The sequence below is a fragment of the Rhinoderma darwinii genome, chromosome 8 (genome assembly GCF_050947455.1).
Source record: "Rhinoderma darwinii isolate aRhiDar2 chromosome 8, aRhiDar2.hap1, whole genome shotgun sequence".
In the NCBI taxonomy this organism is placed as follows: domain Eukaryota; kingdom Metazoa; phylum Chordata; class Amphibia; order Anura; family Rhinodermatidae; genus Rhinoderma; species Rhinoderma darwinii.
In genome coordinates, this window is record NC_134694.1 from 112,794,979 (window position 1) to 112,821,236 (window position 26,258).

The 26,258-nt window shown below is 41.7% G+C and overlaps 2 protein-coding genes and 1 pseudogene across 2 annotated transcripts; all 3 read right to left on the reverse strand.

Annotated features, from left to right (window-relative positions):
• Positions 1-1,043: 1,043 nt before the first annotated feature.
• Positions 1,044-1,958, reverse strand: LOC142660046 (olfactory receptor 8B3-like). The gene is given in 1 exon segment (XM_075836697.1): positions 1,044-1,958. A coding segment is annotated over 1 exon segment (915 nt).
• Positions 1,959-5,209: 3,251 nt separating this feature from the next.
• On the reverse strand, positions 5,210-9,830 carry LOC142660047 (olfactory receptor 8G17-like; annotated as a pseudogene).
• Positions 9,831-20,459: 10,629 nt separating this feature from the next.
• Positions 20,460-21,419, reverse strand: LOC142660048 (olfactory receptor 8D1-like). Its single transcript, XM_075836698.1, has one exon. The coding sequence runs from the start codon at positions 21,417-21,419 to the stop codon at positions 20,460-20,462; it is 960 nt and encodes a 319-aa protein (XP_075692813.1).
• Between the last annotated feature and the right edge of the window lie 4,839 nt (positions 21,420-26,258).

A 26,258-nucleotide genomic window follows, 5' to 3' on the forward strand; every position in this document is an offset into this window, starting at 1 on the left:
GATAGGAGAATGTGGGTAAACCTGTTGTTACTATTGAAGGAAAGAGGAAGCCCTGAATTGACTACTGCGTTAAAGGGGGACATTACTGGGAAAGGGGTGAGGTTTTTCCTTTTTAGAATAGTCTTTACCTAAAAAAAAACACGCATTCTGCACCTGTGATCTAGTAACATGTAAACTTGGTGCTGGAAGTAAACTTTACACATAGTACAGGAAACATGACACAATCATTATAGTCTTTTCATTATCAGTTATCAGAACTCAATTTTATTAATGGGAGATTTTTATTGTGATACCATATGTGTCAATAGAAGTGACAGGAAAAGTCAAGCCAAATTTAAAGGGATTATGTGGGGACCAATAATTATTATCAGTGTAGTCACTGCAGTATGTGAGGCACTCGCTAATATACATTCCGGTCCCGTCGCGCTGATTCTCAGATTTTCATAGATTTTTATAGCGCTGCCGGGGGACCGGAAGTCTAGTTGCGCAGTCTTCTTTGATGACAATACAACTCTTCGTCATGTGACCTGCCCTGCCGTACTCTGTAATTGCTGTACTACTGCTCCTGCTACTGCATGTACATAGAATACAGCGGGGCCGGTCACATGAAGAGGACCGGAATGTATATTAGCGCGTGTATGACATACTGCAGGGACTACACTGATAATAATTTTTGGTCCCTGCATAATCCCTTTAAGGAAGATAAAAAAAGGCAACGTTATGCAATAATTGTATTGAAACAGGAACTACGTAGAGAAATTCTGGCCCACCGCAAAAACAGAATAGGGCTCACATGATACCCCCAAAAGGGCATGTCCCTAATTCATCTTCACATCCGTTCTGTTGTAAGAGAGAAAGACACTTGGGCTAAGTTCCCTCAATACTGTATTTGATGAGGGAGGGGGGTCCTGCTCAGTTTCACACCAACCATTGGAAGAGGGATGGGGCTTTCTGTGGGCTCTAGAGCATCTACTTGGGTTATTTTGGTGGTATCCATGCCATTGTGTTCAAAGGCATCTACAATGCAGTAACTTTTGGGGTTCTCATTTCTGCAGGACCAGGTTCCGCTTGAGAGCTGCTTTAACATCTTTATTCTTTAAACTGTAAATCAATGGATTGAGCAGAGGGACAGCGGCCGTGTTAAACAGGGCGGACAGTTTTGTCGAGTCTTTCAGGTCTGGTCGCAGATACTGGCTGTAAAGAGTTGTGTAGAGCAATAGAACAACGGTGAGGTGTGAGGAACATGTGTAGAAGGTTTTACGTTTTCCAGTGGTGGAACGTATCTTCAGTATGTTCCGAATGATAAAAATGTAGGAAACGAAGGTTAGAATGAAGGGGGTAGAGCCTATAAGAATTAAACACTCCATAAAGAAGAAGGTGTGTAGTAATGAAGTGTCATTGCAAGAGAGTTTCATCAAAGGAAGAATGTCACAGAAGAAGTGGTTGATCACAGTAGATGAGTAGCAAGTAAAGGTGAAGAAGACCCCAAGTGGTGGCAAGACTTGCAAAAATCCCCACGCCCAACAGGCGCTGTTCAGAAGGGCACATGTTCTCTTATTCATGACATTGTGATAAAGTAGTGGGTTACAGATGGCGACGTAGCGATCATAACTCATAGCCGTCAATATCAGTAGCTCATGACCGGTTAGAGATCCAAACATGTACATCTGTGTCATGCATGAAATATAGGAAATGGACTTGTCTTTGGTAATGAAGCTTAGAAGGACATTATGCTGAGTGATGGTGGAACATAACATGTCCACGATGGACAAGTTGCCCAGAAAGATGTACATGGGAGTGTGGAGATGATGATCAAAGCAGACCAGTAAAAGGAAGATCATGTTACCACTGAGAGTGATGAGGTAGATGAGAAGAACCAGGAAGAAGATAATAACCTGAAGCTTTGGATCATCCGTGATTCCTCATATGATAAAAAATGTGGTCTCATTCCTAAACATCTTCCTCATCAGGCTGTATTTCCTGGAAAGAGACCCTTCTATGAATATACGGGTGAGCAAAGTATTCACCTGACCATCAACAACTTTCCAAAATTAATTTACTCAGCATATATTGTCTATATCTCATGACCAAGGGTGGCCATGCCACATAGACAACCCATGCTATGGGGCCCCTGGAGTAGAGTGGGGGTCCAGCCAATCCCTTTTTTAAGTGGATGGTAGGAACTTGTGCAGGAATCCCTTCTTTTCAGACCCTACAACATCAGCAAATACGGTTCTGGGGAATTAACCAAAGGAGACGGAGGCCAAATGAGCATCAAGTTCTCCTATCCCATATGGATACTGGTGTGGTAGTGTCAACCATGTCCAGGAGGGGGCCCTATTCTAAACTTTACTCTAGGGTCCCTTGACTTTATGTATGCCCTTGCCCAAGACACCTAATTGGCGCCATATATGATACAGCCTACCCACCATCTTGTAGGTACCTGCTACTTTTTGATTTGACTCAAAAATATATATCACTCATTATATTCTTAATGTTTTTTAAATACATGTTTTATTATTATTTTTGTTCATGAAATCAAGATACAATTCGTTTTGCTGCTTTATAGAGGTGGACAGGAGCTACCAACACCCTGATACTCGAAACTATCCCCACACCTTTGTTAGCTTCATATCTGAAAAAGTGACCCCCATAACTAGTTCTCATACATCATTGCTTTTCTTAGGGTATATTCACACAGTGCAGTTTTGGTCCAGTTGTTTTGGTGCAGTTTTTGAAGCCACAACCAGGAGTGGTTAAGAAAAAGAGAAGTAGAATAGTTTCTATATACTTCTCCTCCCTTTATGATCCAACCCCTGGTTGTGGCTTAAAAAATTATTTAAAAAAAAAAACTGCACCAAAACTGCATTGTGTGAACAAGGCGTACAAGGGGTTGTCTAAAATTAGAAAAAAGGGGCTTCTTTTTTTTCTAGAATCAGCGCCACTGATGTCCATGAATTGGTTGCAATACCAGACACAACCCATTTACAAGAGTGCCGCTGTTTTTGGAAAAAAAAGAAAGCAGTCCTTTTTTTTCTAATTCCAGACAACCGATTTAAAGTTATATTTCATGCATAACCTGAAAATGAAAATGCAAAAGCAGAAAATATATGGGGATATGTTGAATAATCACACTGAAGCTAAATCGGTAGTTATTAGAGATTTTTTTGGGTCCAGTTTTAACTCCTTAACCCTGCAAAGTCATTGGTTGGTTAGTCAGGAGAAGACAATGACCAGGCGCCAGAAGTTCCCCAGTATGAGGACCCTGTCAAACCACTCCACATATCTCAGCTTCCTGAAACCCTATGAGAGATCCACCAAAAAGAAGGAGAAGGACAGCACAACAGTGCGGCTGACAAAGTGGGGTTCAGGCCTCCCCGAGAGCCACCAGACAAAGATCTTTCTCATCTTCCAATGGAGACATTTTCAGATTTTCCGTAGTTAGGCTGAAATATGTCATTATATGTCACTATCCGCAGTCTTAGGCTATGGCTGTATACAACTTCCGAGTTATATATAACACCTAGAGAAGTCTATGGGACCATACTGTACCTGCGTATAATTACATCCCAAAATCATAACCAACTTAACAGAAAAAAATGGGGCCATTTTGCATTGGATGCAAGAAATATTCTTCTACACGTCACCGTACAGAGTCACCATATGGCAAGTGAAATGCCTAAGGCTCGGCCGGCATACAGACTCCGTGTACATCCTATGCCATGTGCATGGGGCTTAACTTATATTCTTTCATGAATTTCTACAGCTAAATCCGGGGCGAGAATATAATATGTGCAAACTGTGCCGCTGAATAGGGGCCCTGCAGGCAAAGGGGCTCACTCGTACCTTAAAAAGATCACATGTGAGGTGCTACACTCATTCCCATCCATGTCTCACAATTGCTGGTGGACTAGCCATAAGTGAGATGGTCTATGGCTAGCGACCCACCTTCATAAAAACAAGGGGTCCATATACCGTTACCCTATTGTCGGTGTCCGCCTCTAAGCTAAATATTGGTCAATCGAATGACAAAGGGCCAAAAATGCATCAATTCTATAGCATGGAGACCTCTCGTATAGTATGTCATTCCATTCATAGGATACATACATTTCCTCTACTTACCTGTTCAGGTCGATCTACTGAGTCCTGGAGTTTGTGTCTGATCAACCTCGGGACTATAATCTTTCCTAAGTTATTGTGTAGCTAATAAGAAGTGACCATTGCCTCCTCTGTGATGTGCTGCTCTTGGTGTGTATAGAGCTCACTGATGTTACAGGTGTACTGTATATATAAGGCTATGTGGTACTGATAATTAATCCCCTGGTATTGGTTCAATGCACTTTAATTGGCAAATACAAATTGGTTCTACATCTCACGTCAATAAATCCCAATTGTGATAATAATTAGCGCAGTTTTTATATTATAAATAATTTTACACAGTGGATGCCAATTTTATTAATAGCCAATGGCCTACGCGTGTCAACTGGGATCCTTATATTTAGAGCACTGTCTCGTAATGTCGATGAGGCTCCCTAGGGGTTGGAAGCTGCAGATACGATTGTGGTCTATGGGCACCAAGGAGGTCATAGCTATACTAGAACTTGGTAGCAGGGTCAATATCATAGTCAATACTAGGGTTAAAGTCATATCAATTCGTCTATAAGGTTATAGGTGTATATTTACTGTTGACTTTAATGGTATGTGATATGGCAGCAGGGGCGTACCGCCCTCGGAGGCAGATCATGTTCCTGCTATGGGGTCCAAGGCTAAGGGGACCCAGTGCCGAGAGGTCACTCTGCCCATTGTGCCCCCAATACAATTGCGTCCATCTCATACCTATTGATAGATTACACCATGCTGTACATTATTTACGAGGTCACCATCTGGGTCCCTCTTTGAAGCTTCTTTCATTGGATAATCGCTCTTTATTTTTGTTCACCATCTTTCCAATTTTAAAGCCGATGGGTTACAGCTTTATTCTCCTATCTAAAGATGTTCCCACATGTGTCACTGACATTATGGTACCCTCTAAAGAGTGACAAAGAATCACACAAACAACAAACCACTGGCAAATAACCTCCACTCTTGCGTCAGATCTCGAAATAATCCCCAGGCACAGTGTGAGACGACAAGTCAACGCTATGGGTCTAAAAGCATCTCAAGAAGTTATTGGGGGGGGGGGGGGAAGAAGACAATGTTGTCTAAAACACTAGAACTGGACATCTGAGATCTTAGGATGGTTTTCTGGACTGAAGATCTTGGGATGTTTGGAAGTAACCGATAGTGGTATGACCACCACCAAAACAATGAAAGACTCTTTGAACATGTCTACAACCATCGGTGAAGTCTGGTGGAGGATCAGTGAATATTTGGGGATGTATAAGGACATCTGGGCTGGATCATGAGTACAAATATATGTTAATACCTGTAATATCCTTGTGTAATTAGGAAAGATGATGACCCCAAGCAACTTTTGAGAACACCAAGACGTACTTTTCATACAAGAAAGCTGCTGGTGTTCAATAGACCTGCCACCCCAGAGCCCAAAACTCAACATCATTGAATATACCAGGATTGTAAGAAGCAAAATATGGAAGAAAGGAAGCTATAACAAAGGCAAAGGGTGGACACACATTTTTTATATTGGTGATTGTCAAGTGTGTAACTACCAGGGTACAATGCATTGCCACTACTATGGTGGCCCAAAAGCATTACTTAAAACCCATGGGTCCCTATACAAAAATCTGTTAAATTGCCCCCCACCTAGCTTGCGCCTTTTATAATACTAGTGTCTTCTTACAGACATGTCATTCCTTATCTCCAAACCTAACATATCCCGAGATGTACGGCGCGAGATGTTAAACAAACATGTAAAAAAAAATATAACTTCCATGTTAAAAAAAAGTATACATTTAATGTGTGTTTTTTTTTACTGGATGCCCTTGACGGATGCCAACCACTGGCCGTCTGTCGCCTTTAGACTCCTATGTTAAAAAAAATAGGTTTTTTTACTGGATGGCGCGAGATTGTATTGAATTAGTATCATGACAAATTGTATAATGCAACACGATTCAAGAAAAGTTAAGAGTGGACACATCTGTATGTGGCAGAAGGGTCTTTGAACCCCTTAGATACCAGATCTCGGGTGCACTGCGACCTCTGCATGAGTAGCAGTTAGTGATAGTTGCGTTTCCACCACTAAAATGGGGAGGAATCTGGATAATTGCAGAGGAGGATGTGAGGTGGCAGATAAGTGGCCAAGAAAGGGAGTAAAATAAAAAAGTAATAGCCATAATCTTTCAATTCCGAAGGCTCAAATGCTGCTAATGTTGGTTATAGTTCAATGGGACCCTTTCCAAATTTTGCTATGGGGCCACCGGAGTCACAAAAAATTATCAATCCTCATATAAAATACAACATTTTTTAGATTGTAGAGCCAGGGGGTGAAATAAAGAGTTGACTTTATTAATTGGTATCATTGGTAACCACTTTTTGTAGCACCATGCAGTAAAAAAAAGTCTTTGTTCTTCAGACTGTAAATCTATGGCTTTAGCAGAGGGACAGTGGCGGTGTTAAACTACACTAAGGTTGGCATCAACATTGGTATCAAGTCCACAGGACTTAAAGCGAGAGCAACAGCACCACACCTGTCCAAGGGCTGTGACTGGTATTGCAATTCCGCACCATTGAAGTGAATGAGGCTGAGTTGCAATACCTTACACCACCTGTGGACAGGGGTGGAACTGTTTTTGGGAAAAAACAGACATGTTTTTCTAACTCTGGACAACCCCTTTAAACGTGATCAAAATGAAGGTTTGCAAATATCATTACAAGTTTACAACAAAGGAAGAATATCACAGAAGGGGTTCATCACCCCATGGTAGCAAGTATAGGTGTCAAATATCCCAACAATCCCCACACCCAACAGACGGAGTTCAGAAGAGAACATGTTCTCTTTTTCATGACATTATGTTATTGTAAAGGTTGACAGATGGCATCGTAGTGACCATAACTCATAGCTGTCAATCTCAATGACTCATGGCCGGTTAGAAATGGACATAATAGGAAGTTCAGGGGCTCTGACAATTTGCCCATATGGGGGCCAGATATTTCTGTTGGTGGTATTGCCAACTAGTGTGGTAAGATAAATGAGAAGTACCAAGAAGAAAATAATATTATGAAGTTCTGGATCATCTGTAAATCCTTGCATGATAAGTTATCTGGTTCACAATCATTGGTTTTACCACGCTGTAATATATGGAATAATAGGGCACGTGGGCAGGGGTTGTCCAGATGGGACCTCCTCTTGAGCACAGGTCTGGGATCTCTTGTACCCACATTTCAAATAGACATCTCTAACACTGGTCTCTTCCAAACGACCGTTGTGCCACTCGGGCCGTTTTTGACAGCATCCGAGTGGCACCCGATAGACTTTACGGAACCATTCAATTTAGCGGGTGAATCGGGTCCGTGAAAAATGGTCCGTGTCTCCAATCTGAGGAAAGATAGAACATGTCCTATCTTTCCTCAGATCACTGACGGGACTCGGATGGCGCACACGTTCGTGTGCATGAGGCATAACACTTTATAGTTACAGAGTTACTTAGGTTGGAAAAAAGACACGTTCAACCTCTCCCAGATCAATTATATATCATTCATTGATAAATTATATATAACCCTCTGTACCATTTGTCATTAGATAAGCATTTTGCCTTTTTTGAATGATGTCATTGTATCTGCCATTACTACCTCTTAGGGTAGGGCATCCCCTAATCTGACCACTCTAACTGTAAAGAACCCTTTCCTATATTAATGCCTGTATTGCCTTTCTTCCTCATGTTTAGAATGTCCCCTGGTCCTTTGTATAGTGTAAAGAATAAATGATGTGCTACTTTTTTTTGTGTTTACCACACATATACATGTTAATAAGATCACCTCTAAGATGTTTTTTTATCCAGGCTAAGCAAGCCTGAATTTTTATAGACCTCCCATCCCATCTAACTAGTCATCACCTCAACGTTCTTCAGGTCTTCTTTCTCCTTTTTACAATGTGGACTCCAAAACTGAATTCCATATTCAAGATGTTGTCTTACAAGAGATATATAGATTAATATTACATTGGAGATTCTCTCTCTTTTTATACACTCTAAAAGCTTATTGACTTTTGCAGCTGCTGCTTGACATTGAGTACCACTGTTTAGTTTACTTGTAACCAGAATACCCAAGTGTTTCTCTTCTTCCGTGTAATGTATAAGCATTAATGCTATAACTACAGACTAGGTGCACTACTTTACATTTATTAACATTGAATTTAATATGCTATGTTCTTGTCCAGATTGCTGCTTGCCCCAATATGAGTTCCCTCTCAATAAATAAAAAGCTTCTTCCCATTGCCATGGTGGAAAAAATGTCAGACATCAGGAATCTTCAATGTGATTCTTTTATGGTGGTAGGCAGGAGATACTGGGATCAATATGTAGTCAGAAGGCCACAGGCAGGGTTGGACTGGCCCACCAGAGTACCAGAGGATCCTCCAATGGGCCCAGACTGTTACCCAATAATGGGTCCTAAAAGGGCTAGCAGAAGACAACCCCATTTGGAGATGACTTGGGAGCCAAGAACTTGCCACTAGGGTCTTTTTCATATGGGTGATCCACAAATAACCTATTAGACCTTATTGACGATATGTCCTATGTGTACAATGATTTCAACAAGTGGATGTGCACGTATTCTGTAGAGATGGTGGGTTCGCATATAGAATAATTTCCACTAGTTGGCCCAAAGGACCCCAGTCCGTCACTGGCCTCAGGGTCCCTTACTTTGTAGTCAATACTAATATGTTACCTAAGTTAACATGTACATAAGGAAAGTCTTAGATAAAGAATAGTTGAGTGACCACTTTACAGCTTCCACCCAACCCTCCTCCTTAGAGCTGCCTTCATATCTTTGTTTTTAAAGCTATAAATTAATGGGTTTAATAGAGGTATAGCAGCCATATTAAACAGAGCGTAGAGTTTTTTTGAATCCATGTTGCTTGATGAGGTTGGCACCAAATATTGACTAATAAGAAGGGTGTAGAGAAGGATGACCACAGTGAGGTGTGAGGAACATGTGTAGAAGGCCTTACGTCTACCATTGTTGGTTCGGATCTTCAGTATTGCCACTATTATAAAAATATAAGGAATAAAAGTCAAAAGAAATGGAACAATAGTGAAAAGAAACAACCCTTCAATGAGGAATAAAATGTCCAAAATGGCGGTATTACTACAGGTAATTTTTAGCAACGGGACAATATCACAGATAAAGTGGTTGATGTCAGAGGATGTATAACATGAAAAACGTGATAATATCCCAACAAGAGGACTAACGAAGAGAAATCCCAAGATCCAGCATGAAGAAGCCAACAGAACACATGTCCTATGGTTCATGACCAGATGATAACTCAGAGGTCTACAGGTGGCCACATAGCGATCATAGCTCATGGCTGCCAGTATGAACAGCTCCTGCACTGTTAAGGATCCAGACATAAAGCACTGCGTCAGGCACCCATGAAATGAAACAGTTTTATCCCCGGTAATGAAACTTATAAGGATCTTATGCATACTGGTGGTGGTGGATGCCATATCTACAATGGACAGGTTAGCCAGGAAGAAGTACATAGGTGAGTGGAGATGAGAGTCCATGCAAACTAAGATCAGGATGACCATGTTGCCTCCAAGCGTGGTGAGATAAATTATCAGTACTACAATGAATATGGTCATTTGTAATTCAGGGACATCTGAGACTCCTTTAATAATGAAATACTCAATGGTGGTCTCATTCATATACATTTGTATGATCAACTTGAATCTGAAAAGATAAATCATACACATAGTTAGTCGTTTCCTGGAGGCTTACTGTGGTCTTCATATGGTTACTCAATAGATATTGCATGTATCGGTCTTACAGGGGCTGTTTCATTAAAATAAAAACTATCCCTATACTCTATAAAGGCATATGGACATCATAAAGTGGGAAAGGAATCCCACTATATTAGCCAGAGCAGAGAACTGTACCAATGTATGGAGAACTCAACATGTACATGCATTGGAATGGGTGCCATATCATACCACATTTCCCCTGCAAAAGCCGCCCCTGCAGGAGAAATGTGTGGCAGGAGGTTCTAGCTTCTTGATCCGTGTCAATCGGCTGATCACCAGAAGGTCCTTAGTTACAATAGAGATTGGGCAGATGGTTCAGTATTACTCCATTAAATGGGTTTTCTGAAATGTGAAAGTTAGAACTTATTCAGCACACATGTCATAACTGCGGTGGTAGTCTGGTAATGCCCCCCCCCCCAAAAAAAAAAATTACCTTAAAAAAAACAAGGTGCCCATGCATGTTCACTGAGAGAAGGCTGCACATACACTTAAAAATAAATCAATAGTAGATACAGAAATGCCCCAGTGGAAGCTTTTGTTTGTGCCACATCTAAAATGTCCCTATATAGTTCTCTATAATTATAGTATCCATAAATAACATTTAAACAAATAAATTTTCTATTATTTACATAGAAAAATAAATAAATAAATAACACCCCCACCTCCTAATTTTTCTCATTTACTTTAGATTTTAGAGGTCTTTTGTCATATATTTTGTTATCTCCTATACACTTTTATTTTCTATGACAAAATTTTTATTAAAGGGATTTTTCAAGACTTCAGCTTTGATGGCACAGCGCAATGCATAAATTTGTGGCTGTGTCTGGAACTGCAACTCAGTCCCTTTCAGGTAAAAGCTTCAGTACCAGGCACAGCCACAACTTTATGTACGGCACTGTGCCTGGGTAACCAATAAAGGGGATGCTGTGTCCCATCCCACCAATCATATATTGATGGCCTATCCTAAGGATAAACTAGCTATATTACAGTCTCAACAAAAACCTTTACTATTACTACTTCTACTGATGATAATAATAATAATAATATTAAATATTAACCTTTTTTTAAGGTTTTTCCATTATTATTATTATATTTTTGCATAACATTTCCAAATAAAATTGTAGAAATGTGAGGGTGAAATATCATCCACTAATATAATGTAATGCCAACACCTGGGTAATAAAAAAAATGATATTATAATTATTATTATTATTATTATTATTATTATTATTATTATTGTTTGCATTTTGTAGTATTTTATATAAAAAATGGTTACATTACATATGTTTGGGTAATAGTAATATACAATTATTATTTATTTTATTCTTTGTAAATAATATTAAAGAAAAATTCTATTTTCAGATGAAAACAACATTTACATAATTATTTTCATATTTATATACAACTTTGTGGTTTTTTTAAATTGTTATCTAATATCTTGCAACTATTTACCATAATTTTATGTTAGTTTTCTATTTGTTATATACTATAGGCATCCAAATAAAGATAAAAAGTGGTTATTAAACACTTTTTATTTATTTGGTAAAAGTCAAGCAGAACATACTAAAACATTTTGCCCAAAATATTTTTTTTCGGAGATTAGTGACCTCACCTCTTCAAACCATTGTAATATGGAGAACGTAAATGCAGCGTAATAAAACGTGTCTCATATCATCAGCAGGGTGGGGTTTCTGGACGCTACTTACGGCAGGAACTTTCAATGGAAATCCAAAAAGGAGCCCAGATGTCAGAACCAGTGATGAGTTATCTGCATTCACTTACTGTCAATTAGGTTACATGGGAGATTATATATATATGCTGGTAACGATGGGTTAATAAATATAATTAAGTCCCCGGGGTCCAAGAAGAACCGTCTGGATCATGTCCTCATTAATAGATAATCCCAAATGTATAATCACGTGGTTACATGTGGATGGATAAAATGTCATTTATATTTTATGAGATCTCAATGTTGTGATTATTCAGCCATCTGAAAAGTATATACACCCCCGTTTTTTTTGACATATTTGGACATATCAATATTTGATTTAAATTAAAACAGTATATAATTGTAATGATGGGGGTAGAGAAACAGACAGGTGAGCCCTAATCTACCCGCCACTCAGTCCCTGCCTACTTGCAACGACCCGCCCTAGGCGACGGGGTACAACTTGGCGACGGTCCCTACGCTCAATAAGTGCACGACAGACAAACAGACAAGGGTACACAGAAGCAAGGGAAAAGGGGCAGTTGCCCACGGCAACACCGTGAGCAACAAGAGTGGTGAACGAGCCGAGTAAAACCAGGAGAGTACGAGGTACCAAACGCAGAGCAGGAGAGTAGTGAACAAGCCGAGTCAAACCAGGAGTGTACGAGGTACCAAACGCAGAGCAGAAGAGTAGTCAGTAAGCCAGTGTCAATATGAAGCAGGGTCAAATAGTTCAAGAAGCTGCAGCAGGGCCAGGAAACCAAACGAGAAGAATCACAAGCAAGGAGGAACAGGAAAGGCAGGTATAAATAGACAGAGGGCGGGAGCTAGCTCCATCTGGCCAGGCTGTGATAGGTTCTCCCACTCCTAAGCCTGCCATCCTGAGTGGTGGAAGATGGAGTCAGTCTCACAGACATAGAAGCAGGTGCAGACTGATTACCTATGGGCGTGGATACAGAAGCTGTGCCTGGCAGATCCTTAACAATAATTATATAGGTGATGACTTTGCAAATCATTTCTTAAAACCCAAAATTCCAATAAGCCATTTTTTTCTGTGGAAAAGGTAACTAGACCCTTGACTTTAATACCCGGTATTGTCCTCTTTGGCAGACTCAACCTCCAGTGTTCATTTCTTTAAATTGTCTACTGGTTTCTTACATCAACAGGGTGAAGTCTTTCCCTCTTCTATGAATTTTTAGCTGTGTGATGTTTGAGAGGTTTCTTGAATACACAACTTGTTTAGAATTCCCCCACAACTTGATGGGATTTCAATTTGGGCTTTGACTTGGCGATTCGAAGACCCTCCATTTCCTTTTATCAGCCATTCCTTGGTGGATTTACTGGTATGTTTTGGGTCATTGTCATGTTGTAAGGTCAACTTTCATCTGAGCTTCTATCTTCTGACAGATGGTCTCAAGTCCTCTGGTACAATGAAGAATTTATAAACCTAAACAAATCTAAACATATCCACCGCTATGTTTTATAGTGTTGGCATCAGGCTGTTCTGGTGAAATGCTGCCTAACATGTCTTCGGATACTATGGCCAAAAATTGTCCTGGTGTTTGCCTAGATGTTTATGGGCAAACTTTAGTCTTACCTTCTGGACAGCAATGGATACCTCCTGTAGCGCCCATGGCCGCGGGCCGTCGGGTTTACTCACCTCCCGACGCCCGCAGCCATGGAGCGCTGGCCTCCGTCTCCCTCCTAGGAGATGCCAGCGCTCACTTCCGCTCCGTTCGGCTGGATCCCGTAGGGTGCGCGCGCACGCTCGCGCCCGGCCTTAAAGGGCCAGCGCGCACAATTAGGAAATCGTCATCACAATCAACTGCCACGATTTCCTGGTCTATAAGAAGGCCCCTGGCCTTCTAATCCTTTCCTGAGCGTTGTTAGTCTTTCCCAGTCTGTCTCGCAAATGGTTCCTTAGTGTCTCCCGTTCCAGCTGTTACCCGTGCCCTGTTACCGTTCCTGTATTCCGTGTTGTCCCTGTGCCTACCCACGTTCAAGTGTCTTCTGCCACGTCAAGTGGCATCTGCCACGCCAAGTGCCATCTGCCACGTCAAGTGTCATCGGATACTGCCCGCCACGTCTGGCGCCACTTGCCGCACCTGCCTCCATCCGTGCTGAAGCCACAGCCACCGCCCGGACTATTTCAGGTACCCAAACATACTGTATACCATTTACTTCTGCTTAGACTGTGACCTGGTCAGCTACCTCCCCGCTACGGCGGAGCGCCTAGTGGGTCCACATACCCTGTGCCCGTGACAGTACGCTCAGGCCATCGAACCCGCTGACAAGAATGTGAGGGCCGATGCCCTGTCCAGATCATTTGAGACGGAAGACACGGTGGAGTCCCTTCAGACGATCATAGACCCATCCTGCGTTGTCACCGCCAATCCTCTGCAGCTTAGAGATATCCCTCCGGGGAGAACTTTTGTTCGGTTGGCAGACCGAAAAAGAATTCTCCGCTGGGGACACTGTTCTAAACTGGCTGGGCACGCTGGTGTCCGTAAAACCCAAGACCTGGTCGCTCGTCACTTCTGGTGGCCCACGCTACCTAAGGATGTTCTGGACTTTGTCTCTGCTTGCACGGTGTGTGCCTCCAACAAAGTGACTCACAGCAAGCCTGCCGGCCTGCTTCAACCCCTGCCTGTACCCAGTGCCCCCTGGCAGCACATTGCTATGGACTTCGTCACGGACCTTCCTCTCTCAGCAGGATGCAACACCATCTGGGTGGTGGTGGACCGGTTCTCTAAGATGGCACATTTTATCCCGCTGACCGGCCTACCCTCTGCTCCTCGACTGGCAAGTCTCTTCATTCTGCACATCTTCCGCTTGCATGGCTTGCCTCTTCACATTGTGTCCGACCGGGGGGTTCAGTTTACCTCCAAGTTCTGGAGAGCCCTCTGTAAACTCCTGGATGTGAGTTTGGACTTTTCCTCTGCCTATCACCCCCAGTCCAATGGGCAAGTTGAGAGAATCAACCAGGTCATGGAAAATTACATCCACCACTTCATCTCTTCACAGCACGATAACTGGGTACAGCTTCTTCCATGGGCGGAATTTTCATACAACAACCACACAAGTGAGTCCACCACTTCCACTCCGTTTCACATCGTGTACAGTCAACATCCCAGAGTCCCTCTTCCTGTGTCGACTTCATCTCAGGTACCCGCTGCTGACTCTGCATATGGGGACTTCCTGCAAATCTGGCAACAGACCCGGTCCTCTATTTTGCTGGCGGTCGAACGCATGAAGCGAAAGGCAGATACTAGGAGAAGAGAGCCGCCTCAGTATCTTCCGGGGACTAAAGTCTGGCTGTCCTCTCGGAACATTCGCTTGAGGGTGCCCTCATACAAGTTCGCTCCCAGGTTCCTTGGTCCTTTCGAGGTCCTGCAACAAATTAACCCTGTCTCCTATAAGCTGCGGCTGCCTCCTACCCTTTGAATCCCTAACTCCTTCCATGTGTCCCTCCTGAAACCAGTGGTCCTGAACCGCTACAGCAAGACCTCTAGTCCCACAGTTGCTCCCAGCGGTCCTTCTGATGTATTTGAGGTAAAGGAGATCCTGGACCGCAAGAGAGTAGGAGGAAGGACTTTCTATTTGGTGGACTGGAGAGGGTTTGGTCCTGAGGAGAGGTCCTGGGAGCCAGAAGAGAACCTCAGTGCTCCTGCTCTTATTAAAAAGTTCTTCTCTCACTCTGGTACCAAGAAGAGGGGGGGATACTGTAGCGCCCATGGCCGCGGGCTGTCGGGTTTACTCACCTCTCGACGCCCGCAGCCATGGATCTGTGAGCGCTGGCCTCCGTCTCCCTCCTAGGAGATGCCAGCGCTCACTTCCGCTCCGTTCGGCTGGATCCCGTAGGGTGCGCGCGCACGCTCGCGCCCGGCCTTAAAGGGCCAGCGCGCGCAATTAGGAAATCGTCATCACCATCAACTGCCACGATTTCCTGGTCTATAAGAAGGCCCCTGGCCTTCTAATCCTTGCCTGAGCGTTGTTAGTCTTTCCCAGTCTGTCTCGCAAATGGTTCCTTAGTGTCTCCCGTGTTGTTCCTGTGCCTACCCGCGTTCAAGTGTCTTCTGCCACGTCAAGTGCCATCTGCCACGTCAAGTGCCATCTGCCACGTCAAGTGTCTTCTGCCACGTCAAGTGCCACCTGCCACGTCAAGTGCCATCTGCCACGTCAAGTGCCATCTGCCACGTCAAGTGTCTTCTGCCACGTCAAGTGCCATCTGCCACGTCAAGTGCCATCTGCCACGTCAAGTGCCATCTGCCACGTCAAGTGTCATCGGATACTGCCCGCCACGTCTGGCGCCACTTGCCGCACCTGCCTCCATCCGTGCTGAAGCCACAGCCACCGCCCGGACTATTTCAGGTACCCAAGCATACTGTCTACCATTTACTTCTGCTTAGACTGTGACCTGGTCAGCTGCCTCCCCGCTACGGCGGAGCGGCCTAGTGGGTCCACATACCCTGTGCCCGTGACACCTCCCATGTAGGTGTCATTTGTGCAGCCTCTTTCTAATGAAATGCACTTTGACAGCAATAGTGGTGAGAACTTCCTGTAGGTCCTATGAAGAAGTTCTTAGAGACTTCTTTCAGCTTCTTATATTCTTCTCTCGAGCTGAGAGACTGGCCTGTATAAGTTGAAAGTCAAGAAATCTACTCCCCTTGTATAGGATCTTCCAGGTAGTGGAATCATTGATGTCCAGTTTGGTGATCTTTTGAAATCCCTTTCCAGGCTCATATACATCTGGAACCTTCTTTCTGAAGGCCTCAAGGAGCTCTTTGGATCTAGATATGGTTATACCACACATTTTATTAACATAGAGCAAACCAAACTAAATGTCTGAGGTTTAAATAAGATTGTTTCCTTCAAGATCCTCTCGTAAAGTCTACTCACGCGTTGCGAGCAAATCAAGTTTTTCAGGAAAATTGATGCAAAAATGCATATGACCAGGCTACGTGAATAGACCCTAACAATGTTTTTATTTGTACCTGAACTGGTGACCCTGCTTCTAATTTTAGGTCTTTAAGAAGATGAAATATTGATCTGTTTAAATATGTTAAAAATAAAACTTCACATTGGGTTTTCTTACTTTTTCACATGACTGTAGATGTTACATTGTTAATTAGGCTCAGCTCATTAATACCTGTGTCTGTTATTTGGCTATACTTCTTTATTACTAGTGTCTTTATATGCACAGGAGGAACACTCATTAGGGATTTACATTTGGCTGCTGTCCATAATTACCAGGAAAACCACTTTACTTAGAGATTAGTTCTAGGAACAATCTTCCCCTGAGGATATTCGACTTAATAAGACAGGAACTACTAAGCTTCTTCATTTTCATTTGAGCCATTAGCAGATTATTATATTACGAAGGTGACACACAGTTGTTATATCTAGAGGAAAATTGCCCAATGTCTTCTTCAGGTACAGCTGCCATTAATTTAATATATTTTTATAGGTCTTGGAGCTCCATTTTCCTGATACAGAGCTCCAAATCCCCTGCTTCCCTTCACACAGCTATAGAGTTACATCTTAAAATCCTGGCTCCCTGGAGACACCACTAGGGGGAGCTAACTGAAGATAGATTTATACAGCTTCCATTGAATTAAATAGTAAATTGGTATGTAGTCAGCTCTACCTAGTGGTGGCTTCAGGCAGCTTAAAAATGTTTTAATTTTTTTTGTTGACTAGTATATTTCTCTAATTTATTACAATAGATGAAAAATCCCTACAGATGTGTACAAAACAATTCAGAGACTACATGATATTTAACTATTATAGCTTGTATTCTGCTATTTGTATTATATTTGCTTAAACAGAAAAGAAAAAGAGTTCAATAAAAAAAAAAAGGTTACAGCTGCCCATAGAAGTCTCTGGAGAGGGGAGGGGGAGGATGGAGCAGAGTGAGAGAGAGGCACACAGAGACACTGCTGCAGCTTCTAGTAAGTGTTCTCTCTCATCCCAGTGCTGGATTCACAGCTACACTGCTCATTACTGTTGGATAATCTCCTTCATGCTGCTGCTTCTGCTAATAGTTATCTCCCCCTCCCCCAGTGCTGGATACACAGCTACACTGCTCATTACTGCTGTGTAACATCCTCAAGGCTGCTGCAGCTTCTGTTTATGTGATAGATAGAGATAGGAGAGCAGGATTCTCCTCTTCTATGTGTGCACTGTATGGGAGACATGATAGCAGTTAAGCTCAGCCCACTAGCTCAGAAACAACTGAGAATTAGAGAGAGAGCCTGGCCAGAAGTAGTCTTATTCCTCATGTACACACAGCTTATTCTGAAAAGTCACCTGAAAGGTTTGGTATGCTATAAGTGACTACATGGGGTAATCTGTGGCTGGCATGATGGAGGCACCAAAGGCTAGCACTTTGGTGGCAATCTCTGTGAAAAGTAGTCTGGAATTGTCGAGATAAAGTCGGCACAGCGTAATACATAGTGTTTTCGATTTCATTTTGGGTGCCATATTGTTTACACTCTAGCCGTAGGGGAAGTGGCACTTATGATATCTTTGCACTGGAAAATTTATTAAAACAGCCATCAGGATGCTGAACTCTTTTTTGCGTATTTTTGTGTGCCGTCTTTTGATAGCGACGCGTAAAATAACACCTCGTCTGAACAGAACATCGTACAACCCATTGCAAGCAATGGGCAGATGTTTGCAGACGTAATGGAGCCGTCTTTTCAGGCGTAATTCGAGGCGTAAAACGCCTGAATTACGTCTGAAAATAGGTCGTGTGCACATACCCGAAAGGTAAAAATCCTTGTGCAAAACAGTCCAAAATAAAACGGTAACACAAAATCTGATGCTATAACTTGCTAATTGGTTCTCTTCGCTACGTCTTCTGCTTCAGACTTTATGGATTATCGGATCTTGGGTTAAAGATGGATTCAATAATTTCTCTCTAGACAGTATGTGTGTCTGTACATAAGTATATGAATATATATACTGTATGTATATATATATACACTACTATTCAAAAGTTTAGGGTCACTTAGAAATGTCCTTATTGTTGAAAGAAAAGCACAGTTTTTTTCAATGAAGATAACATTAAATTAATCAGAAATACACTCTATACATTGTTAATGTGCTAAATGACTGTTCTAGCTGCAAATGTCTGGTTTTTAATGTAATATCTACATAGGTGTATAGAGGCCAATTCCAGCAACCATCACTCCAGTGTTCTAATGGTACATTGTGTTTGCTAACTGTGTTAGAAGGCTAATGGATGATTAGAAAACACTTGAAAATCCTTGTGCAATTATGTTAGCACCGCTGTAAACAGTTTTGCTGTTTAGAGGAGCTATAAAACTGACCTTCCTTTGAGCTAGTTGAGAATCTGGAGCCTTACATTTGTGGGTTCGTTTAAACTCTCAAAATGGCTAGAAAAAGAGAGCTTTCATGTGAAACTCGGCAGTCTATTCTTGTTCTTAGAAACAAAGGCTATTCCATGCGAGAAATTGGCAAGAAACTGAAGATTTCCTACAACGGTGTGTACTACTCCCTTCAGAGGACAGCACAAACAGGCTCTAACCAGAGTAGAAAGAGAAGTGGGAGGCCCCGCTGCACAACTGAGCAACAAGACAAGTACATTAGAGTCTCTAGTTTGAGAAATAGACGCCTCACAGGTCCTCAACTGGCAGCTTCATTAAATAGTACCCGCAAAACGCCAGTGTCAACGTCTACAGTGAAGAGGCGACTCCGGGATGCTGGCCTTCAGGGCAGAGTGGCAAAGAAAAAGTCATATCGGAGACTGGCTAATAAAAGGAAAAGATTAATATGGGCAAAAGGACACAGACATTGGACAGAGGAAGAGTGGAAAAAAATGTTATGGACAGACGACTCGAAGTTTGAGGTGTTTGGATCACACAGAAGAACATTTGTGAGACGCAGAACAACTGAAAAGATGCTGGAAGAGTGCCTGACGCCATATCTCAGGCATGGTGGAGGTCATGTGATGGTCTGGGGTTGCTTTGGTGCTGGTAAAGTGGAAGATTCGTACAAGGTAAAAGGGATTTTGAATAAGGAAGGCTATCACTCCATTTTGCAACGCCATGCCATACCCTGTGGACAGCGCTTGATTGGAGCCAATTTCATCCTACAACAGGACAATGACCCAAAGCACACCTCCAAATGATGCAAGAACTATTTAGGGAAGAAGCAGGCAGCTGGTATTCTATCTGTAATGGAGTGGCCAGCGCAGTCACCAGATCTCAACCCCATAGAGCTGTTGTGGGAGCAGCTTGACCGTATGGTACGCAAGAAGTGCCCATCAAGCCAATCCAACTTGTGGGAGGGGCTTCTGGAAGCATGGGGTGAAATGTCTCCCGATTACCTCAGCAAATTAACCGCTAGAATGCCAAAGGTCTGCAATGCTGGAATTGCTGCAAATGGAGCATTCCAAGACCAAAGCAAAGTCTGAAGGAGAAAATTATTATTTCAAATAAAAATCATTATTTCTAACCTTGTCAATGTCTGGACTATATTTTCTAGTCATTTTGCAACTCATTTGATAAATATAAGTGTGAGCTTTCATGGAAAACACAAAATTGTCTGGGTGACCCCAAACGTTTGAACGATAGTGTATATATATATATATATATATATATATATATATATATATATATATATTATATATATATATATATATGCATGATTTTATATATGTATATATATATATATATATATATATATATATATATATGTATATAGATATACACACTATGTTTTATTTATTTATTTTTTTTGAAAATCCAGATTTAAATAAAGTTGCAGAATACACAGGGGATACAACATATGATTGGCAGGGTTTATTACAAAAAATTATTGCTTACGGATTTACAGAACGCCAGTCTCCTCCTCATCGCTGACTTAACATCTCTATTTTTTAAACTGTAAATCAGTGGGTTTAACATGGGGACAGCAGCTGTGTTAAAAAGTGAGAAGAGCTTCTTGGCATTCATTGACCCATGTGAGGGGGGAGTCAAGTACTGTGAGCTAAGTGTCCCATAGAGAAGGGTGACCACGATAAGATGGGAGGAACATGTGTAAAAGGCTTTTTGCTTTCCTCTTCTGGAACGGATCTTCAATATGGCCGATAGAATAAAAATATAGGGGATCAACGTGAGGACCAAAGGTAGTAGCGTTATAATAAAAAGTCCTTGAATGAAGACCACCATCTCCAAGACCGAGGAGTCATTGCAAGTCATTTTTATGAGAGGGATGATGTCACAGAAGAAGTGGTTGACCTCATTGGATATATAACATGAGAAACCTGATAAGATGACAACAGGTGCAAGGACTTGGCCACAACCCAATAAATAGCAGCAAGAACATAGTAGACCACAAACCCTACGGTTCATGATCGCATGATAACGTAGAGGGTTACAGATGGCTACATATCTATCATAGCTCATAGCAGTCAAGATTAAAAGTTCATGACCAATCAAAGAGGCAAAAATATACATCTGGATTATACATGCCAGGTACGAAACAGTGTTATCACCAGTTATGAAGATGAGGAGGACCTTATGTAAAGTGATGGTGGTGGAGGAGAAGTCCACAATGGACAGATTGCCCAAGAAGAAATACATGGGTGTGTGGAGATGATGATCCACACAGATCAGTAGAAAAATTGTCATATTACCACCAAATGTGATCAGGTAAATGAGCAGAACCAGAAGAAAGATGGGAGCCTGGAGCTCGGGGACATCCGTGATCCCTTTGATAATGAAGTACCCCATCAATGTCTGGTTTGTAGAATTTGGAATCATGACTTATTCATTTATCTGCAACACAAAAATTGTATATCATTTTAGGAAGGTTTTAAGTATACTACTGAATGCCTAGAGGTTCCCAAGTCTTTGAGAATTTATTGACTTGTTAGTAAACATCATTATTAGTGGTCCAGGAGCTGGAATCCCAATGGACCCACCTAGGCAAAGTAATCCACGTCCTATATGGATCTGGGAATGGCTGGCACAAAAACTCCTTGATTTCAATATAGAAACGGCCACAAATGCACAACACAAAATCATGTTGGACCATTCCAATTTAGAAGAAAATGCTAAACTAGAGGTAAAGGTGCCCAGTGTAAGGTTCCCTTTATTTAAAGGAATTTTCCAGATTCTTAAATATGGTTTCTATTGCCATAAAACTGAAAAACATTGAGCTTAATATTGCAATTCTCTCTTATTCCCATGTTTCCAGTGTCCGGGTCCCTCACCAGTCCTTGCATCTGTGATGTGTTGTCCATAGTGAATGCCATGGTCATGTGACATGTGGTCTGTATGGATGACAAATCACAATGCATGGACACACAAAGGACGGGCACAGTGGGAATGGAAGGGAATTGCAATGGAAGTTTATTGAAATATTGGTTAGAGGGGTTGTCTCACAAAAACAATTATTTTTTAAAAAGAAGCGAGGCGAACAGCTGATTGTAACGAGTCCGGCTTCCCCAACCTGCATCTAGGCATTTACATTTACCATGAAGTATCCAAGAAATGTAGCATTACATGCCAGTCACTCAATAAAAAGCCGTTCATATAATGCATAAACGGGTCGGGGCCACTCTTACAAAATGGCTCTTTTGGTGCAGAATGGGAATGTTTTTTCTTCATTCATTGCAAACGCTGTAATTATCTATAATTTATAGCACACTGCAATCCCACCGGACCGGGTCGTCATCGTGACAAGGGGAACCTACTAATGTGACAAAGAGCTAAAATAATTGTCTTTGTCGCTAAATCTAAGCACCATGTTCCTGAATTCCAAAGAAAACACTTCCTATAAAATCGTAAAATAAAGAAAAATAACAAAAAAATTCTATGCTCCACACCTTCCAGTCCAGAAACAATGTTGTCGTGCATCCTTTATAAAATGGATATTCTACCCATAATAATCCTGTCCTATGCCATTATATGTCCACATCATGCAGGAAAGAGACTTCCCAATCCCACAAAAAATAATCCTTGTCCTCTATCTTTGTATTTGCTGCCCTGGCCCTTTCTGCTCTTACAATTAGCTCAAAAATGTTTCCACCGGCTGCTTCACCCCATGTACAAAAATCTGTGTGGAGGTAGAGGTTCTAACAAACCTTAATCTTAGTTCTTGGTTATAATGGCTACATCAGGCAACCATGAACTCGTACATATTTGGTATAATTTTTTCCTATATAATCAGGGACTTAAAGCGACCCTCCGGTCTCAGGACAAAATTAGAAATGTGATGGGGTATATAGAGTAATATTACCTGGTGGCCTCCTGTTCACCCCCTCTGCGTGGATCCGCCGGTTTAGGGTCATCCATGTGCTGTCTAAAAATGCCCACAGTGCTTCTGGGACTAAGTCTAAGACACTCCCTCTGTTCACGGATTGGATGGAACTGCTCACGTGAGCAGCTCCGGCCAATCCAAGAACAGTGGGAGTGTCTCAGAGAAGTAGTCTAAAAAGTGCTGTGGCCATTTTGGAACAGCACAGAAAGGACCCTGAAACGGCAGAGGGCACTACTGGAGGGCATCACATATTATTACTCCATATACACCATCATATTTAAAATGTAGCCTCAGGACCGGAGGGTCGCTTTAATTATAGGGGATGCCGAGGCAGCAATTAAACCCAGGCCCTAGTGTCTGAAGGGGCCCAATGACCCATCTGCCACATAAGAAGATATCAGGATAGTTGGCGGGAGGTCATTTTGCATATTTTGCACCGGGACCCAGGAGCTTTGAGTTATGCCTCTGTATATAATTCTGGCAAACTGAAAAGGTAACGGTTACATTTTGGTGCGGTAAGAAAGTCTAATATGTCCCGAAAAATAAAAAACATTTCGGTTGACCCTCTATGGTGTCGTGAGCATGAATAATAAAGATATATTACAGCAAGTAATGGAAGCAGAAGACAAGACTTACCTCAGTTACCTGTCTGTTCTCGTCGCAGCTGCTTCCTTATAATCTTCTAGTCCTGAATGTCCCATGGAAAGCCCCATGAGACCCCCAAAGACAAGAAAGCCGGAAAACAGAGGAGCGCAAAAATAAGATTTCCAATATAAATTTGTATAATAACATTGAAATAATGCATTTACTATGAACTCATGATTACTATTATATTATTATCATAACTTTATATAATATGGCAGCTCCTTATGTTATAATAACTGCTGTACTATCACATTATAACCTTATATTGTATAATAGAACAAGCCAGCTGTGTTACTGTATTTCTACGCCTCGAGCCGTCTGTCTTATAGATGGTGATATTTATATAGTGTACTTCTATAATTAATCTCTGGAGATCGCTGTCTCAGACCTGTAACAGCTCATCGGGGCCTTGGTGGTAATTAAATATCAGGTAAAACATAAACACGTCAACAAATGTTTTCTAGAAGTGACATTTCATTACAGAGAGCAGAATGTGGATCATCAGAAAGAGAATGGTTTTCCATGACAATAAAGCCATTATAGCAGGAAGATTATCTTAATAATTAGGTCCCAAGATCTCTATTCAGGGGCGTACACCCAAATCAAAGCCCCTAAAACTCAGAGTAGGCTCCACCCCCACAGAGCCAAATGTACTACACTTTATGGTAATTTCCACCATAAAATCAAGCACCCAGCCATGTAATCTCCATAGAAGTGGAAGAGTCTCGGAGTAACAACAGCTCAGCCACGAAGCGGTAGACCACGCAAACTGATTGCTGAAGCACGTGGCGTGTAAAAATCCCCTATCCGCTGTTGTATCACTCACTACAGAGATCCACACAGCCCCTGAAAGTGACATCAGCACCAGAACTGTGTGTCTGGAGCTTCATGAATTGGGTTTCCATGGTCACTGCACACAAGCCTAATATCACGATGCACAATGCCAAGCAGCTGCTGGAGTGGTGTAAAGCACGCCACCACTGGACTCTGGAGTAACGAGTTCTCTGGAGTCATGAATCACGTCTCACTATCAAGAAGTCTGATGGAGGAATATGGGTTTGGTGGAAGTCAGGAGAACCTCCCTACCGGTGCCTACTGTAACATTTGGTGGAGGAGGGATAATGGGCTGTTTTTCAGGGTTTGGCCCAGGTGTGTAACAAGTTGGAGCCGGGGCCACATCAAACCACGGCACATACAATGTCCTGACGCCATACAGTATCAAGGATCATATGACTGCCCTTAGCATGGACCACATGACAGCTAAAAGAGGGCAACTTTAAAATGTAGTTTCACAATAGCTGGAGAGATAGGTTGGAGACCACTGCTCTAGAATGTCTTGTAGTCTTCTGGGACTTATCATTAATCATAATTTCTTTGATTTTATACATCTGTCTTACTGCAAGTCAATCCTGTTCATCTTCGTTATTCAATATTATTTCAATAATGCATATTGCGGCAAATTTACCAGTGCAATTGTACCAATTTTTAGGGAAATTCAATTGAGAAGATGGCATTCATTAAGCCCCCAAAAGGGGTGTGTGGCTTTATGGATACATGTAGTGTGAATTATTTTCAAGAAAATTCCGCCACTTTGCCGCTCAGACCCTGTCATATGACAGAGCAAGTAGCTGTCTCAGCTCAGTAGCTGTCTCGGTGGAACACCTGTAAAAGTAGATATGTTCGAAATATGTTCATTGTCATATATGTGGTTAAAATCGAATCCATCTATCACCCGTGGTTGTCACTAGAAGTATTTGTTGTCAATAACCTGTTTTTGAATCATAACCATAGTGCTTAAAGTGAATTTCCTAATTTTATCATCTTGTCATTTTTTAGGACCAACATATTGTGCTGATTCATTTCCTAATATATCTTTATAGTGGTTGGAGCATCTTTTTTTCTGATACAGAGCACCAAATCCACTGCAAAGACAAAGGGTAAAATGAGAAAACTGTCTGCCTGCAGTCACCACTAGAGGGAGCTTAATAACTTACTGTATACTGTTTTATTATTGAGTTCAATGTATAAACGGTATGCAGTAGGCTTCTAAGCTCCCCCTAGTGGTGACTGCAGACAGAACTGAATAATTTAACTCTATGTCTATGTAGATCTCCGACTGCTATAAAGATAAGAAATTTAACAGCATAAAATTTGGACCTATTCAGATTCAAAAATCTAAAGCATCTGTCAATGTTTTCTAAGCTAAAATTAATGTTATATTACAATATTTTTTTTATTAGGGAATAGTTAATTAAATTATGTCTCTTACTTTTGTACCAATGAGTCTAAGGGGTTTGCCTCTGAAATAGTCTATGGGGCGGAGCTTGTACAGTTGTTCAGTGAGGCCTTTGCCCAATCACATTCACTGTTTTTTCAGCAGTGTATATAATACTTAACACGACAGGCCAATCAGCTATCAATATGTATAAAAAGCTGCTCAATTATTTAATCTATTTAGGAGAGTCCCAGTCAGTTATAAGAAGACAATCACCCTCACATGGAGCTAAATATATTTATTATGTCCTCAAAATTTGTTTGTGCAAAAACATAGCAGACATTTTGATGACAGATGAGAAGTTGTTGATGTAGATGTGATATCATTTCTCGCTTCCTTTACAGGATCGGATTCCCACCATGGCCGATACAATGATAATATAAGAAGAAAGGGCAACTAAACGTAATTTCCTGAAAAA